Source organism: Puntigrus tetrazona, chromosome 12, assembly GCF_018831695.1.
Source record: "Puntigrus tetrazona isolate hp1 chromosome 12, ASM1883169v1, whole genome shotgun sequence".
NCBI lineage: Eukaryota > Metazoa > Chordata > Actinopteri > Cypriniformes > Cyprinidae > Puntigrus > Puntigrus tetrazona.
In genome coordinates this window covers 1,667,510-1,687,300 of record NC_056710.1, presented here as the reverse complement: position 1 = coordinate 1,687,300, position 19,791 = coordinate 1,667,510, and the positions used below count along the sequence as shown (strand labels likewise).

Below are 19,791 nucleotides of genomic sequence, written 5' to 3'. Positions count from 1 at the left end.
TGCAGAATTAAATTAAATACAAAAATATTGAAAATCATTGGAATAGCCTATGTGACTCGAACACTACAGGGGCAATAAAAAGTGTATTTATTTATTTTTTTTTACAATTTTGGGCAGATTATTGATGAACTTATTTTTGCACCTTCCACAATATATGACTTACACATGCTATAGCAAATTAATACAAGCAGCTCCATATGTATGGCTTTTTAAAAATATATTACTGTAAACCTGCTCGAAAGTTTCGTGAAAAATTCAAGAAGCAACATAACATAATTTTGCAGAAATTGTATGAATATGAATTGCATGAAAATGTATGATATGCTAGCATTTGTTGCCTATAAACAGGGTTTAATACAATGCTTTTGAAGGAAGTTAGCATCATTGTTATGGTGTTGAATGCTAGTGGTCATATTCCTCTTTTACGTTTCTTTATCAATTATGACTCTGAATAATTCCGTTCGCTGTCGTTTAGACAGACTCGCTCAGAGAACTCTGGCTGGCGTCCTGCTATCTAACAATGACCCGCATAAACGCTTCTGTGAATGCTGTTTTTGGCAAAGCTGTGCCCGCTTAAAAGATGATTTCAAACAGACCACACACAGCTCCCGAAAACTTACACAGCCAAAACATTTTTACATGTTACTGGACAGCTCTGTAACAGCTGTAATGTTCTTACGAACGAAACGGGCGGCTCGTTTAACAAGCCCAGAGTTAATACCAAGCTCTGGTTGCCCGGAGACGTAGTTTCAAGGATGCTGTATTTTTAGAGGCAGATTAAATTTCATATTTTTTCAAAGAAATCATAAATTAGCATGAGAATGCCAAGGCGACAACAAAAGCACGAAGAGGCTAAGATATCTTCTAATCTAATCTAAAAATATCTCAAATATGAATAAACAAATACGCAGAAGCTAAATATGTGAACATTTTGAACATTTATAGTAAAACAACAATCATAAAAACTAGAATATACATCAAACTAATATTGAAATGATATGCACAATATGAAAAATGTGAATACAAAGGTGATGATAACAGCACTAAGCCTACAACATCTTCTTTTACAACATCAACATTTTTATAAAAATTGAACATTTTAGCCAAGACATCTACATCAAGGCTAAAACAAAAAGCTAATAAAATAAATACAATTTAAAATTAATTATATAAGGAGTTCTAAAAGAAACTAATCAAATTAAACGCGAATTAAGTGATACAAATAGCATTTAATAAGAAAAGCGCCCACAAAGATAATAAAAAGCTATTTTTGTGGCAGACAGATACAAAATATGTCTTTTGGGTTCAAAGTATATATATGTAGTTACATATATACATATAACGGAACATTTAGCCTATCGTTGGTCTACAGTTCGCAGAAATGCACCCCCTATTTCTATTAAATAATATTAAATACAGTAGATATGTGAGGTGGCTTTCCATTAACAAATGTGTTGGAAAAAAAAAAAGGGAGAAAAGGACATGTTGAAAAAAAGTTTGCTTTATATACCGAACCATGTAAAACATTACTGTATGCTTTTGGTGCAAGAACACTCCTGCTGCGCTCCACCGTGAGAATGGACAAAATGATGCAAGACCGTGTTTCCCACCTGTTTCCTGCCCCGGTCCCGCTGTGCGGTTCCACAGGTGTACGGCAAGGAATTCTGGGCATCGGGTCCAGACTCAAATTGGGCCTTAGTTCACATAAACAGCTTTAAGTGTCGTTATAAAATACGAGGGGCCTTCTATTGACTCAGCTGATGCTCTGAAGTGTGTTTGGTCCACTGGGTCGGGGTGATATTGTCCCTGTTTTTTATCAAAGTTTGTATACATGGGGAGCGTGAACTTACGCTAGCGAGAGAGAGACACGTAATACAAATTCAGCCCAGCGTCAGAGACGTTTGACTTGCAGGGTGACAGACGAGCCTCGGTTTTTACATAATCGTATGGAATGGGAGGAAATGCCTCGAACCGTTTCTGCAGCGGAGGCAGGAACTGTATAATATCACCCTGTTTTTCTTGATCTCCTCAAAAATTGCTATCTTTGAAGATCCCCTTCCATAAATAGAAAGCATCGGGGGAGTTGAAAAACAAACCGGGGCGCTCTGCTCACGCTTACTGAAAACGAAAGGACATTTACTGCTCAGCAAAGAAACCGGATGGTTTGCTAAAAGCTGTTTTATGCATCAGTAAACCGACACTCAACGTCACGCTGGCCCTCCGAGCAGCATGAGAACTATTGCTGGTTTTAATGAATTATAGAGAGAGAGCGACCAAAACAAGACAAATACTAGAACGCTCCCATCCTGTTATAATCAACAAAGCTGTCGCCGCATGTTTATACAGCTTTGTGTGATTGTTTGAGTCTTCTGGTACAGCTTCGCTCCGTTCTGTACTCTCCTGAACGAGTCTAAAGTCATCTGTTCCAACAGTGATATTTACCTTACTTTTTATTTGTCTTCCTCAGATATCCCAAAACTCAAATCAGTTCTCAATTATTCTAGACTGAACATGTTCACGTATATAAGCAGGTTGCAGCCATATTTCCAATATAATATTTCCAAACTCTGGAAATTGTACAGTCATATTTTTCTTTATTCTTCGTTCTCACACAACAGCTACAGGCATGCACTAATAAAGAACTAACTATTTATAAAAGGAGTCATAAGAATTCATGTGTGAATAATTTATACCATGACTATTTATGTGTTAATCAATGTATTAAAGTTTTCACACATTAATTCATATGACCGATCAGTACAATTTGATTAGTACATGCCTTAACTCATCATTAGCTTATAATAAAGTCATATTTAATTATTTGATTATTAATGTACGGTTACTGTAAAGCCCTTTTTTATTCCACTCTCCTATTTTAAAACAGGAAAATAGATTTGTTAGTGGTTTTCTGGCTTGGATTCATGTCTAAAAATGTTGGACGTCATTAAAAATGGAAATTTAAATAAGTAACCTCTTATTTACTTAAAGCTGCTTGGTTTATGTTTTTAATGTATATAATTGTAAGCTACATAATACATTTTAACACAGTATTTAAGAACCTGTTGCTGCCATAGTAATGGCCCGTATCGTGCTCATAACAGCTCCCATTAATAAGCGTGAAAAAGTATACACCGTTCATGTAAATACTTTCCAGAATTTTAGTAATAAAAGTGTTTATCTAAAATACATGCAGATTACAGGAGAGTGTTACTGTTACTGTACAGTTCTCTGCAGTAGTCAAAATGGATTTAAACTGTGAACAGAAGATGGTGATTCAGATGGCAGTTGGTGTTAGTAAAAACAGTAGGTAATTCAGCTGAGATTTTTTTACGTGGGTGCTGGGAGAAAAACCCTGACAATAAAATCATGGACTAGCCCCCCGTAAATCCTGAAAATAGCTTACATTCCCATAAGAAGCAATTACCGGGCTTTTGTTAGTTTATTTTATTTTACAGTTTACAGTTTGGGTCCTTCACCTAATGAAATAACGCAATTTAAAGTGCTGAGGTTAATAAGCATAACTGGTTTAGGATGACGAATGCAAAAAACGCAAAAGAGATTTTAGATGTATAAAGTCTGAAGAAGAGGTTGAATGAACCGCTGAATCTTGAACCGGTGTTGTTTTGCACATCATCCAAACCTCTGCAGCAACGCTCCTCTGAGGTTCTAAGCTGCTTGGACATCTAGACGAACGATCAAAGGAAACCTACGCCGTTAATTGCGTACAATAAAATTTGTCATTTAGAAACTTAGACAGCCATTATTTTCATTGATGGTATCCATGATCAAAAAGCACACGGCTAAATGGCCAGATATCTGTCACTTGCATGGCTGAGCAAAGCATTACTCATTAGCATAATAGAAACCAGCCTGTTTGGAATAAAAAAGCCTGAACCTCCGGCATATATTATGACCGTCGATACGTAACAACCTCGTTTCTGTACGAGCGAGTGACTCGTTCACTCAAAACGCGCTTTTATGACAAATGTTACAAACCCCAAAGGAAAATGAGCTCAGAGGATTTAATATTCAGTGGCACAGAGTTCCATTTTTAACTTTGACTACTTGCTCTTTTTAATCCATCATCATCTAATGCGCTCACATCGATCTACACCCCGTTTCAAACAGCTCCGCTTAGGATCAAGGCGAGAAAGCAAGCCGTTCTTCAAACATTTCACAATGGAAATGTTTACGGCGCAGTTTCTGTGAGATGAACGGAGTCTCTAGTGGCCCGAAGCGCTGTTAACTCATCAAAGATGTGCGTCTTGCTCCTTTTGAAAGGATACAACGGCGTCCAACGAAAGGAAATGTACTATCGCATTCAAAACAGCTCTCTCGTTCTGAGTTAACGAGAACTTATAAATAATACTCCGACCTCACACGCTCACACACCCCGATCCAGGCTTGGGAAAATCCCTCGCCTTTTGTTTTGGAAAAATGCGCGGTAGAAAGGTCAAAAATAAGTCCGGCCAACCAGAGCACTTCATTATCACGCTCAACGGAAATCAGGCAGACAGACAGTGAGCAAGAACAAGGCAAGCCATCTATCATAAGGTGCGGGAAAAGCCTGGCAGTATTACAAAACGGCCACGTGATTCCTGTCGCAAACAGATTCTCTTATATCTGTGTGAGGAACAAACACCCGCCGAGGGCCAGAAGTTTGATCCATTGCTCCAGCGCACGGAGGCTTACCTCACAGCTCGTGTGTCACATCCAGCGAACGGGATCGTGGGTGGAGGGCTAGGAAACGGCCCAAATCAGTGTTTCCATGAGCGCACGGCTTCAGCGTACCGCGAAAGATGTTGTTGCTCACCCTGTGCATCGTTGAGATTGGCATCCCGCTCGACTGACGAATCGTGTTTGTTTTTCTATAACTCATGACATCTTGTCAAATAAAGCAGGCGAAGCTCAGACTCGGAGAAGAACGGGGCCAGATATTTTCGCGGAAAGAAACAAGGGTTCGGCGGTGAGGGGAAATCGAAAACGGTGAAGGATCGGGAAAGGGTGAGAACATCACGGGAGCCAGTTAGTAAACGAGTTCTTCCGCGGAACGCAAAATAAGATAGTTTGTAGAGCGTTCATGCCGCTTTTTTCCATGCAATGAATCTGTCAATGAATGAAGCTGTCAAGCTTCAACAGGACATAAAAAAGTGACCATATTCATCACGAAAGAGCTATATTCGAAGACTTGTGACGTAGGAATAATGTATTTCGTTGCCCAAAAGCTGGAGCCAAATTACAAACTGGGTAGATTTTTGTTAAACGCCTGAAATAAGGTCCGTCGATCAAGATATGTTCCCGTTTATTTTACAAATATACATAAGATCAAGAAGGAAGAAGTAATACTATTAATACTAAAAAATGTCATTCACACAAACACTAAACGCCATCACGGTGACACTAAAATATGTTACGCAATAAACGTTGATTTAACAACATTAGGTGAAACAAACATTAATTTAAAACCTTTTGAACTAATAAAAACTGTAAGATTACACTCAATGTTATTTTTAACAGGTTTTTACTGTAGCATTTTTTTACAGCCTTTTACTGTTAAAATTACAATTACGATTTTTTTGGGGCATTTTGCAGCGTACACCAACATTGCGTTCACAATCACATTTTTGCAAACCAACCTACATTTGGCATTTTACTTCTTGCGATACGTACGCTTCAAATTTGTAAACTGCGTTAATTTGTGAAGATTATCATAAGGAGCAAACGCGCAAAAGAGCGATGACCCAAAAGTGAGATTTACCTAAACTGCTTTGCAAAAATACCCCACTCTGTAGCTTTTCATACTAATTAGACAGACATTCAGGTTCGTTATTTATTTTAAAAAAAAATCATCAGTTTCGCTTTATTAAAAACAGCAGGATAGACGTTCATAAAAATAACTCTTATGGAAGATAGAAAGTCACACTGAGAGGGAGCTCAGATTTCAGACACTTTAAAAGTCCAGTATGAAATAGATGAAATTATGGCACACAGTACAATACAGGTCTTTGTACAGACAAGTGGCATGTTTACTTTTTGCGCCCACCCTTCTAGTTAAAGCTTTTCATAGCCGCTCCGGCCAGCGTGCACCTGCTTTTCATTTCCTTCCCAAAATTCCACATCAGCCTGTTGACAAATAACTTTACGACAGTTTACAATTTATCCTCATTCTATAAACGACTAGGAGGGTTTTGAAAAGGAGAAGAAGAGTTTATAAAATGAGTTGGCAATGACGGTAATCCGTACCAGAGATGAAAAACGCACCGAACAAGACCAGACGAGAATTATCGAGATTCATTTCATTGTCTAATTTGCCTAAAAAAATAATCAAACTACGCTAAAACAAAGTTGTTTGCATCATCTGAGTCACGTAAACCTGCGTCGGCGAAGTGCTAGGGAGGATGGTGTCAGAGCGTTTGCTAACGTCTTCTGATTGCTCATTAGCTAATTACTATGCCATTGTGAGTGTTTTGAGACTGGTTTGTGGGAGGCTGCTCACTGGCCATAAATGTAGGATTTATAGGCCCCTGGTTTGTAATGTAAGGAATTTTTATAAATATGCCTTAGAAAAAAGCAGCACTGTTGTGAATCTTAAGACGAAATAAAGGCACTGACATGTTTTAAGATCAGTTAGTGAAGTTTATTTCGGTTAAAACAGCTCAGATTAACATTTAGTCTAGGACTAGGCTTAAGCCTTGTCTGTGAAACCTGAGGATGGTAGTCTGATTTTTTTGGGGGAAAAAATAAATAGTAGTTTTTTTCTGATAAAAAGTGTGACTGCGAATTAAAAAATGTGCTTGTTTGTAGGACTGTGATTTTTCGATTATATAACAATTATATCTGTTTGTTAACATCTCTCTCTATATTTTATATATATATATATATATATATATATATATATATATATATATATATATATATATATATATATATACATATATATATATATATATATATATATATATATATATATATATATATATATATACAAATATATATATATAAATATATACAATTATTATTAATTTTTTTTTATTCAAGTCAAAAATATTATTTAACATCAGAAGATCACATCAAAGTCACATCAAATTACTGCAGTCAAACAATTAAATCGTAATTAATTGCAACCAAAATAAATGTTTTTGTTGACATAATATATGTGTGTATACTGTATATTTATTGTGTGTGTATATATATATATATATATATATATATATATATATACACACACACACAAGCATGTATATATCAAATATAGTTGTATATAATATAAATTATATGAATATAAATATAGTCACGTGAATACATGTAAAATATTTTATGAAATATATATATTTTGTTTGTATGAGCATTAGTTTATTTTGGATGCGATTAATTGCACTTGACAGCGCTACTTTAAACCAAAAAGCTTTCTTTTAAATTTTCTTTTCAATAAGCTTAAGTGTGATCAATAAAAGCCCTAATTGTGATGCATGCATGGGTTTTCACACCTCTAATAAATCAAATCAATAAAACCCTCTTTCGTTCATTACTGAAAAAGCGCAATGCAGAGAAAGCAAACAACCAGAACGCAGTTTACGCAGCAGTACGAGTAGCTAAGCCAATATTCCGTTAAAAAAAACCCAGTTAACATCGCTGCATTCTTTCAGACAGATGAGGAGAGGTTTCCTGAGGTTTCGCCCGTTACCTGATCGGAGCTCTCAGCGTGAGGGAAACAACTAAGGAAAAAGGGCTGAATCCCATCATTGTGCAGGATCACGGAACACCCGATGGCTCAGACACCAAAATGCAGCAGCCGTGATGGACAGGAACGCAGTGTTGTTATTGAAAACACGCTAAATTTTAGCGGACTGGTATCACTCAACCAGAGACATGCTCTTGGGGCGTGGGATGCTGAGTTGGCAGAAATATTTTCCTCCCAGTCGAAAGGCTCCATGAAAAGAAGTCCCTTTTATACCATTTTTAAGAAACATTTTTTTGAATGGTTTGTTGTTGTGAGATAATTTCTGAGGTCATTTTCCATGAATTCATTTGTGTCTCTGGGTGCAGGCTGAATTTCACATTCTTACATAGCGTGTTTAGATAAAGTATTTGTTTTCAGCGCAGGTTTGTTGACATGAGCAGAAAAATACGCTCTTATCTGTTGATCGCGTTCACAAGGTTCCTTAGGAGATACTTCGTAGAAGAACTGTTATATCCTTAATCTGTAATGTCTCCTAATAAGGAGGAAAACAGGACCCATTCAAAAATCTATGGCGAATGAGCAGAAGGTGCAAAATGGCTGCAAAAGATGATCCTTCGTGACTTCCTATTGTAGCCTTTTTACTTCAAAATTTCAAATTTAAAGGAATAGTTCACCAAAAAAAATGCAGTTTGCTGAAACTGCACTTTCTCCAAGACCATGCAAGATTGTGTGATTAAATTTAGTATTACATGCTCACCAGTGGATCCTCTGCAGTGAATGGGTGCCATCAAAAAGAGAGCGAAAAGCTGTGTGTTTGTAATAAATTCTAAAAATATAAGCGCTTTATGCATAATTCTGAAACAGAAGAGAAATCTATAGAGATCAAGCCATGTTCACAAGTGAAAACAAACCAAAATATTTCAAAATAAACAAGCGATGAGAATTATTGTGATGTTTTTTTATCAATTGTTTAGATTCTGATGGAACTCGTTCACTGCAGAAGATCAGTTTATTTCTTTTTTTTCCAATGAAGTAACAAACATCTTGGATGGCCTAGGGGTTACTACATTTTCAGCATTTTTTTATGTGTGTGAACCATTCTGTCACGGTTGTGTGGTAAGCACGAGAGCACACAACGAGATTCAATGAAAATAAAGGGGTTTAATTCCAAGATGGTAAAATAAAAGATATACAGACAGGCAGGTCGAACAGGCAGGCAGGATAAACACAGGTACAGACATCGGGTAGGGACCTTGCCGATCGGACAAACAGAACTCAAAACACAGGACTTAAATACACAGGGTAATTGACGAGACACAGCTGATGACAATAACATAATTAACACAGAGGGAAGGCAGGGCACAGGGAGCACATGGCATGAAACGAAAACATAAACACAGAGTCCAGAGATGTGACATTACCCCCCCCTCCCGGAAGGTGCGTCCTCGCACCTAAAGGGTAACAAATGAAAACAAACAAAACCAAAATGACTAGGATTTGGGGATACCGGGTCTTGGGAGGAGGTTCTGGTGGAGGACGGATCCCCAGGAGGGGGCAGGCAGAAGGCAGAAGGGTCCAAGGAGGTGTAGATGGAGGGAGGAGCCAGGAAGGAGACAGGAGGAGTCCGGAGCAGGAGGAGATCCAGAGCCCAGCTATGGTGGTCCACGGTGGAGCCGACGGAGGGAGGAGCCATGGAGGAGGAGCAGCCATCGACTCCATGGGGCCGACCGACGGCGGCGGAGCAGGTGGTGGAGGAGACTGAGGCGGAGACGGAGAGCCGAAGAGCCAGGGTGACGTCGAGGCGCTGGAGGTCCAAGGCGACGCCGCAGGCTTCGGCGACTGACACGGAGACGGGGGACGGGAAGGACGCGGCGGAGCCAGAGCGACTGAGGACTGAGGTGAAGCCGGAGGGAAGGAGGAGCCTGACAGAGCCGGTGGGATGGAGGGACGAGGCGAAGCCGGAGGAGAGGAATCCCGAGGCGACGGATGGTCGACGACAGACCAAGGCGGAGCCGGAGGGACGATGGAGCCTGGTAGAGCTGGTGGACTGACGGACCACGGTGGAGAGGAGGAAGCTAGAAGCCCAGGGGGAGCCGACGGGTCTACGAGCCGAGGAGGAGTCTGGGTCTCGGAGGCAGGACGGCGAGGCGAGGGATCCTTCACCCTCGACGGCGATGGAGACTGGCAGACCCGTGGCGAGCTCCTGATGGAGAGCTGAGGATGAGCGCAGGGGCTGCTGGGATCCATCGCGTCGTTGTGTGACAAGGGTGGAGGGTGGGAAAACTTGAGGCGGCACTGGAGGGAGCGCACGGGCGCGGGCACTGAACGCAGGACGGAGGCGCCGCGTACGCGGGCACTGGGCACTGGGCGGACGGAGCGCACGCGCGCGGCACTGAACGGGACGGAGCGCGCACGGCGCGGGCACAGGAACGGGACGGAGGCGCCGCGTGGCGCGGGCACTGAACGGGACGGAGGCGCAGACGTGGCGCGAGCACTGGAACGGGGCGGAGCGCACGCGTGGCGCGGGCACTGAACGGGACGGAGCGCACGTGGCGCGGGCACAGGAACGGGACGGAGCGCACGTGGCGTGGGCACAGGAACGGGACGGAGCGCACGTGGCGCGGGCACAGGAACGGGGACGGAGCGCCGCGTGGCGCGGGCACTGGAACAGGACGGCTGGGCGGAACCAGCGGGCTAACGGGACGGCTGGGCGGAACCAGCGGGCTAACGGGACGGCTGGGCGGAACCAGCGGGCTAACGGGACGGCTGGGCGGAACCAGCGGGCTAACGGGACGGCTGGGCGGAACCAGCGGGCTAACGGGGTAGCTGAACGGGAACAGGAACTCAGGATACAGGGGAGGTGCCCAGTCTAAGTCCAAGTCCACATCATCCAGCTCCCTTTGCAGATCCAGCAGCCCCAGGTGGATGATCAGCTCATCCTCAGCAGATGTGTAGTAGGCGGAGCTCCACTCCGCGCTCTCATCGCTGTCGGCTGTCTCCACCGCGGGGAGCTCCGTTGCTGGTTCGCGCACCTGGTCTGACGTATACGGCTCGGGTCCTGTTACGCCCACGGCTCTGTCGCTCTCTCTGGCGATGGGTCCGTGGTCGCGCTCGACTCCGCCCCGTGTCAGCGGTGGGCTCAGGCTGGGAGCTCGACCATGCGGTGAAGGGCTGAGCTAGGCTCTGGATCTGGAGTGGGGCTGGTGTCGTTGTCCTCAGGCGCAACCATCATGGTTGATTTGCAGGACACCAGCACCCACTCGACGTATGCGGCGAGGCTCTCTCGAGGACCGCTCCCGGACAGCTGCGCTTGGCTGGAGGTGTTAAGTCCGCGGAAATAGATTTCGAGCAGAGAGCAGTCCGGGTAGCGGGAGTCGTTGGCCAGTTCGAGGAATAGTTCTGTATAGTCCTCGAGAGAGCAATCCCCCTGCTCCAGCAGGCGGAGGAGGAAGTTTGGATCTTTAAACTGGGCAAACATGGCAAACAAAACAAGAAAAAATAAGGGGGAAAATACGCCGCTATTTACACTTTGTAGTTCCGAGCGTTCTGTCACGGTCGCGCTTACGCGGGACGAAGTACACAAGGTTTAGAATGAACTTAAAGGGGTTTAATTCCAAGATGGTAAAATAAAAGATATACAGACAGGCAGGTCGAACAGGCAGGCAGGATAAACACAGGTACAGACATCGGGTAGGGACCTTGCCGATCGGACAAACAGAACTCAAAACACAGGACTTAAATACACAGGGTAATTGACGAGACACAGCTGATGACAATAACATAATTAACACAGAGGGAAGGCAGGGCACAGGGAGCACATGGCATGAAACGAAAACATAAACACAGAGTCCAGAGATGTGACACATTCATTCCATACGTTACATGCCATTTCTTTGCAATGAAATTGGGTGAAAATTGTTTTAAATTGTATGGTTTGCTTTTTTTTGGTGTATGAAGGCACGGATGCATGCGAGAAAAGTCCATGAGGTTGTAAATCCACATTCAGGGTGTCGTTTGAAAAATGGACATCTTTAAAAGAAACAGTTTACCCCAAAATTCTAATTCTGTTATCGTCTACTCACTCTAGAGTACTTCCAAACCTGTATGAACTTATCTGCTCTGCCGAACACAAAGGAAGATATTTTGAAAAAGGTTTGTAACTGGGCTGTTCTGGGTCATCATTGACTTCCACTGTATTTTTTTTCCTCCTACTATAGAAGCCAGCGGTGACCCAAAACAGTCTGGTTAGCTTTCTTCAAAACGTGTTCAGCAGAACAAAGAAATTCATACAGGTTTGAAACAACTCGAGGGTGAGTAAACGATGCCAGAACTTTCACGAACCATTCCTTTTACACACTGTTCATTATATGGTAGGTTGTATTTGTTTAGAAAATCAGGATCTGGCATTCCCGGAGCTTCGAATCAGCTGCAACTACCCAAATTTGTGGCGGCCCGAGGCTCACGGTGCAGCCAGCTGTATCTTCCAGAACGGGCCCTTTCCAAGCTCTCTCTTTAACTGGGTCTGATTATTTTCCCACACCTTACAGGTTAAAACAAATGGAACTTTGACATGGACTGTATTTCTTACCAATATCGACTCGTCTGCGAGCGTGTTTATTTTGAAGGCCAGCATGCTCTGATTCAGGTGCTGAATCTCATTCCTGCCCCGGGCCGTCTGGCTTCTCCAGCCTGTATTTATTCACTGCCTGCCAATACGTCCCGGCAAGTGTTCGCCCCAAAGACTGTTCTACCCCAGTGAATCCAAATACGCCAAGTGTGCTTGTTTTGGCGGGGCCATAAACGCACAGGAGACCTGTTTTAAGTATCCTTCAGGAAAAGCTGTTGTGTCACGAGTCACTGGCTAGGCTCTCGAGGCAAACGTGATTTATCACACATTTTACACTTTTGCACGGACTTCCTGCACACTTTCGCAGAGATCAGTTTGAATTTTATCGTTTTTTTCTATTTTATGATGCAGATTTTTTAACAGGGGGATTTTAGCATTGCCAAATAAATAATCACATATGTAATTTTTTCTTTTTTTTATTTAGAATAAAATTGTAATAGTTAACAGGGTAATAATTCAGCATCAAGGTACGTTACCAGTGGCAGTATAATTTTTAAATGTTTTTAGCCATCACAATTAATTTTCTAAAAATTGCAATAACCATCAGAAAACCTAATATTTTACTAATTTGTCTTTTGTTTTAAATATTTGACAAATTTTCACTTTTTTGTAAAATCAGAAAAGTTTGAGATATTTAGCATTCCATCAGTTGCTCACCAATGGATCGTCTGCAGTGAATGGGTGCCGTCAGAATGAGAATCTAAATGGCAGACCAAAACATCTCAATAATCCAAAAGTAATGTAAGTAATCCATGCATGCTTGTAATAAATTCATTATTATGATGTTATTAACCATATTAATGGTCAAAAAACAGCTGCGATATGAGACATCTAATCTAATACAAGATTTTTCTCCAGCGAAAAAGTTGTGAGATATGAGATATGCTCAGATCAAGCAACATTTACATTTACATTAAATGCAAAACAAATATGTTGGCGGATTTCGATGTGAGAGAACAACGGGGATGGACTTTTTCATTATGTTTAAAGTTATTTGGACTCTCATTCCGACGGCACCCATTCATTGCAGAGCATCCATCGCTGTAATTTCTCCAATTTGTTCAGATAAAAAAAGAAAAACAAACTCATCTACATCTTGAATGGCCCCAGTCTAAATATTCCTTTACATGTGTCACAATATAGTGTCATTGCATTGAATTCGCGCAGCTTTAACATTCATTAAATGATCTCCTTTTGCGTACTAAAAACAGAGAGAAATTCACACAGAATTCTTATTTTTGGATGAACCGTCCCTTTAAAGAATGCTTTTAGGCACAACACGCGACGGAGTGACAATATTCACAATACAAGACGTGAGTCTCATATATTACCTATTATAAAAGACTACAAAACTACAACCATTTTAATGGAAAACTGAATTAGGACCCTGTGTTTTTCGTAACAGTGCATTTTTCTAAATATCCCTCTTTTATATTTGACCTAGAAAGGGCTGTCATTTCCTCTCGATGTTGGTATGTTAAACTGTAACAGGCCCTCTTTTTGCAATTACACAAATGAGAAAATCAAGCGAGCCTCTTTATGTTGCCGAATACATCGTTTTGATTCAAATTTGGCCGAGCACATACACACCGGGCATACAGCTCTAGTCTCCGTATTTATTCTATTACCGCAATGGTAGTATTCTGAGGCCCGAGAACCGCAAAGCTTGTTGCACTGCTGTATCGTGCAGCACTGATTGCAGTATGTCCTTCAGCAGAAATAATTACACGCGCAACACGATGCTAACCTATTTTCGACCGCTGTACGCGGCTGCCAAAGCAATGTGGTTTTCCTTACCTTTTGAAAGAAGTCCTCACCTCCGTTGACTCGCCCCTCCGTGGCAGCTGCGGAGAAGAATGGGACATTTCAGAAAAAGCGTAACATCAGGAATCACTTATGCTGGCGTATTAACAAAATCAGCAATTCATATCAACACATTCTTGCACATGGCCTTGGGTGGAAAAATGTCTGTGCAATTTAGGCAGGGTGCGGGTCATTTTCCTGTCCATTTGAAGCAAGTCGCCTCCGTAGAAAAACCGATGCATTACTACTTACGAGTTTTTTTGCAGTATTGTAATACGTTTTGTGATACTACATTTAGAAGGTTTAAATGAAATGTGTCTTTTTAATGTATAGTGTTCGTTTAAACCCCATCTATAGGTCCCTATAGTTTTTCTTGAAGATCAGGTTTTCCAGACTTTTTGTCAGCTAAACCAGTTAGACATTTTAAGTTAATATTTCAATAATTTTAATGTCATATTTGCATATTCCTGGCTTGCTAATGGTCACATGACATGCACGGAATTTTTTTTTTATAATTCTAAGTTAATTTTGATGTTCATTTTCATATACAATATATAGATATAATTACACGTATAATAGAAAACGTTTGAAATAAATTACAGTTGTCCTATAAAATAAATACTTTACATTTATTTAATATTTAATATAATAAAGATTTAATCAATTATTTTTAAATAAATTTTGATGAATTATTTTATTTTATGTCCTTTTATGGTTTTTATGTTTTTGGCAAAATAAAGACTATATACTTAATTAAATCACAGCTTTTAATTTTTTTTTTATTGTACATTTTATTTTTATTACAATGAATTGTGCAGCCTGATTTATTTAAATTATTTAATTTTATCATTAGCTTTTCATCAGCTGATTTGGAAAAGTATTTTGTAGATCAACATCAAGTAATGAATACGATTCTCCACGAACTAAATTCACGACTTTGTATAGAAGCATCTGCTAAATGTGAAAATGTGAACGTAACCCACATGAGACAAGAAAACTGACAAGCTTGTTTGGTTTTCCAAGAACATATGAATTCAATTAATCAATAAAATACAAAACCATGACTTGTTCAGCAAATTTGGATGTTGTTTAAAGACTTCAGAACCACAAAATGCAGCTGTTGATAGACGTCTACAACTTTTTTTTTAGTCCGGATAAGGAACATGACCTACATTAAGAGATGCAGGCATAGTCTCGTTGGGCCAAGCTTTAAAATGTGTGTCTACTGTAATCCAGGCAAATGTGACGTGTTTATTTATATCCAATGAATTACAGGGAGGTTTTTTTCAGAGCAGATTGACTAAAAATTGCTTAAACCACAGGCACCGGCTAAATCAGTCCTACTTTACCGCTAAGACGTGCTTTTCAGTGGAGGAACCTCTAGAAGCCTGAAGAACAAACCGAAATCTACAAGTTAACTACATTCAGAGAGAAAACAGAATTACTCATTTTCCTGTGATCGGCCAAGAAACAAACCCAAAACAGGATCTAATGGATTTATGAGACTGTGGAAAGACCTCAGGAAACTTTTCATAAACACAATAACGTTCTAAAAAAAAAATATGAACAGAATTCGACCAACTTCACGATGCTCAAAACATCTGATGTGTGGCCACCATGTACCAATGACAAGGGTGGTCTGGACACCCACAGTTTGTTCTCTCACTGTTTGATACTGCACACAAAACTGGAAAACACTTGTGAAAATCCAATCCAATCAGATTGCACAACCAATACACAACGTTTCGCAAGAAACCGTGAAATACATAACTTCAATGCAAAGTCAGTATGCACTATGAGCATTTCATGAGTTTTTTTAAACAAAATCAGGTGTAAAATAGTGATACACCGACATTTTGGCGACAGAACATAAAACGGCAAACACACACAGACAGGTTTCTGTGAATTAGGTTTTTGTGAATTAAAGATTGTGGCACAAATAAACATAATTTGCTATTTTTTATAGTCGTTTCTTCCCTCTTGGGCACCACAGGCTTTACTACCCTTGTGTGGACACCTGGTCCCCACAATGTTGCATAAACAAGAACACACACACACACTGTACATGTATCAAAACAAAAAACCATACAATTATGAAATATATGAAACATATTGCTAGCATATTGGTTTCATTGCCAAAGAACCTGATTACGACTGGTTTCATTTATCAACTGAGAAGAGCATAAAGAGTTTAACTCCACAAATTTAACGACCAGCACGACTAGTTATGATTTCATGAGCAGTTCCTACTAACTAATCAATGGATTTGCCAAAGTTTCCCAAGTTTGTGGCATTGAATCTTTAAAAGATTCAGTGTCAGACAGATGGTCAGGTCTCGGCCAAAGCTGTGGAAAAGTCTTACTACTGAAAGTTTCAGAATCCACTGATCTTCATAACATGGAGAAGATTAGCTGAAACATTCAAAACATCTCCTGTTCTACAGATTACCAAAAATAAAAAAGGTTCTTTATTGTTATTTGTGGTTCCGTTAAGAACCTTGGAGCCTTTCCATTAAAAAAAAAATTATTTTGAGATTCTTTAGATTACTTTAGATTCTTTAGAAACCAAATGGTTCTTCTAAGGCTTGAATCAAGAAAGTCCCACAAGTTCGGTACGACAAGAGAGTGAGTAAATGATGACAGAAGTTTACTTTTTATATGAACTACGCTTTAACATATTTCATCTTCGCAATGTTTTTATAATGTTTGATATGATAGAATCATTAGAAGCCATTGTCAAATAGACAATAAACGTACGCCCGTGACTGCACATCGGCTTAATTCTACTTTACTGTGCCAAAGTACTAGTAATAAATGAAAAACATTGGTGTAATTTATTCTATAGCTGTCATTCCCATTTTATAAAAGCAAAAGGCAGTGAGTTACTGTGATTTTACCACACGTAAGGGGGTTTCAGGCACTTATGGATTATTGTAGTTCGCCCACAGAAAGGTACATTTAACATATTTTTCATCATAACTACACTTGGGAGGTCAGGCAACTGCTCTTCGCTGTTCTTCACGCCAACTTCTGTATAATCGCTTCAAAAGACAGATATATTTTTGTAGTTGACATGATTTTTACTTGGCACTTTGTGTCTTACTGCTCAGCGTAGCGTGCCAACATAAGCCACAGCCTTATGGAACATAAGAATAAATCAACAAAATGCTCAGCTCCGCAGATAAATGTCAAAACTTTGTCCGTCATCACGTACAGTGAATATAAAAACATATCTATGAATTGCTGGCACAGTTAAAACATTCGATCTTTTCCAAGATGTTAACGCTTCCTCAAAGCAGATTAGCGACCCAAATGTCTTCTTTGTGACTACATTTCTTCCCTTTAGAGCAAAGTGCAAAGTTAAAGAACCCAGCGCTGCCAACATCCTCACATGCAGGGTTAGCGGTTAACCTAACTGTAAGCAAAGAAGGCCACCAGGTTACAGAGTCTGGATAGGCTACACCGGTACGAGATGAGGCTTTTATGAATGGGTTTTGTGTTTTATAGGGAACATAATCTTCATGTAATATCTCACACTATTATGAGAAAGCTAAACAAACCTCTTCTCAGTGAATTTCTTTCACTTATACTAGGGTATATTACAATTCCTGGCGATGCATCTAGAAACGGAATAATTCTACTTTATAAATGTGTATAGATGATGATTACTATAGTTTGTATGAACGCAATGAATCTGGAATCGTAGAGATACTATTTAATTCAATGTAGTTTCTAGATGCACTGGTATTAACGATGAGGCAATCATTTTATTTTATTTTATTATTTACAGCCAATGACATGTAAATGATCATTTTCATTATCATTATCATTTTAAATTGTAAATACATCATGATTTTGGAATCTCAACACAATCTAATGTACGGAATGGAGATATAGATATAAATATATATATATAATAAAACTAAAATGTTTTCCAGAATAAAATAATTTTCTTTTTGTGAGGGTTAGGGCAATGTAATAGCTCACTATAAAACACAAGTCATCTATAGAATATTGACATTCATATTTAGCATTTTGCTTTTTAATAATTTCACAGCCTAAGAGCAATCCCATAAACAGTAATACTTTATTTTGATAGTCCACATTATACATTTTAGCTTTAACACTATACTTTGATTGGTCCACAACATGCTGGCTATGAGAAACTTATCTTAACTTAACTTAACTATTCTACTAACCATAAACCCTAAAGTTAGGAGATGTCTAGCTGCAAAGTAATGAGAAGTACATGTTGACATGTAGTCGCCAAAGTTATAGTTATAGTTATAGTTAACTTATAGTTAGTAGAATATCTAAAGTTGGCTAACTGAATATCAAAATAAATTGCAACCCCATAAATTTAGCAATAACAATCCTCAACATGCTAAACTTATCTGTAAATGATTTACAGTTTATCGGTATATGGAGATTGTTCTTAAGGGCAGCTAGATGATCTAAATGAAACAATATGGCAAATGCACAATTACATATCCAACACAGCAGTTACGCAAACAAATGTTATGGATTATAGAGACATATTTTAGTCAGAAATTATAATTTATAATTTAATACTATCTTACAAAAACATGTTTTTTTGCTTCACAAAATGTTAAATCATGGACTGGAGATTGCTTGTGGATTACTGCGATGTTTTTATCGTTGTTTGGACTCTCATTCTGATGGCACCCATTCACTGCAGAGGATGCACCGGTGAGCAAGTAATGGTACATTTCCTTAAATCTGTTCTGATGAACAAACAAACCTATCTACATTAGATGACCTGTGGGTGAGTACCTAGAGTCAATACAAAAGCCCTTTTAATTACAACTCTAAACTATACTGACTATGTTCATTTATCAAGTCAATTTTCAGGAGTGCTTATTTTTTAATGTTTGGGAATCCTAAATGACAGCTTCAGGTGTAATATGCCTCCCTTCTTAGCTTCTTAAGTGGATTCATAAATAGGAAAATACTGTGGTTTATAATCCTGCTCTGTTACAACTGGTAACATTACATACTATTAGCATTCTTGATCTTATTTAAGGCAGTGGAATCTTAATGGTCTAAAAGTTCTGGCCTGCAAAAACAATGGGTATATATTCAATTACAGGTGGGAGTAACCCATGAACTGAGAATTAATGAGATCTCATTCAGTTCTTTAGTAATTCTGGCACTTGACGCATGGTTTCTTTAGAGGGACTCTATCTTTTATTTGTGCACTTTAAATTGCTTATGATGGAAAACGTATCTATTAAATATGTCATTACGCTGGTTCAATGGACCTCTGCGGTAACAACGGCCTGCTGTTGCCTGGAAACCACTAAACAATCGCACAGATGTGTGATGCTGCCTGGTCCAAGGCTCCAACTGGATTTGCTGACCTCATAACTGTTGGCTACGGTATCATGATCTTTCAAACTGATGTCATGGAAATGTTGCATAATGCAAACAGCAGAATACTGATGGTCTGATGGTTTCTGCATTCATAAACAGTGGCAAGTTAAATGCATCACAGATTACAAACATTTTAAAGCCTCTTGAGACCATATTACATTAACTACCGTGAGCACAGAGGTTTGTGACATTTAATGACGTGCAATGATGCAATTTGCTCAAAAGCATTTCATGCCTAGCAATGCACAGAAGTCTAAGCAATAAAATAATGCTTATCCCCACAAATG

General features: G+C 39.6%; 1 protein-coding gene across 2 annotated transcripts in view; it reads right to left on the bottom strand.

Moving 5' to 3' along the window:
* bicc1b (BicC family RNA binding protein 1b) overlaps nt 1-19,791 on the bottom strand; it is a 69,603-nt gene that overhangs the window by 42,130 nt on the left and 7,682 nt on the right. For both annotated transcript variants that reach the window (XM_043253971.1, XM_043253972.1), the window contains exon 2: nt 14,106-14,152. In XM_043253971.1, coding sequence (XP_043109906.1) covers nt 14,106-14,152 — 47 coding nt within the window. The remainder of the gene's footprint in view (nt 1-14,105; nt 14,153-19,791) is intronic.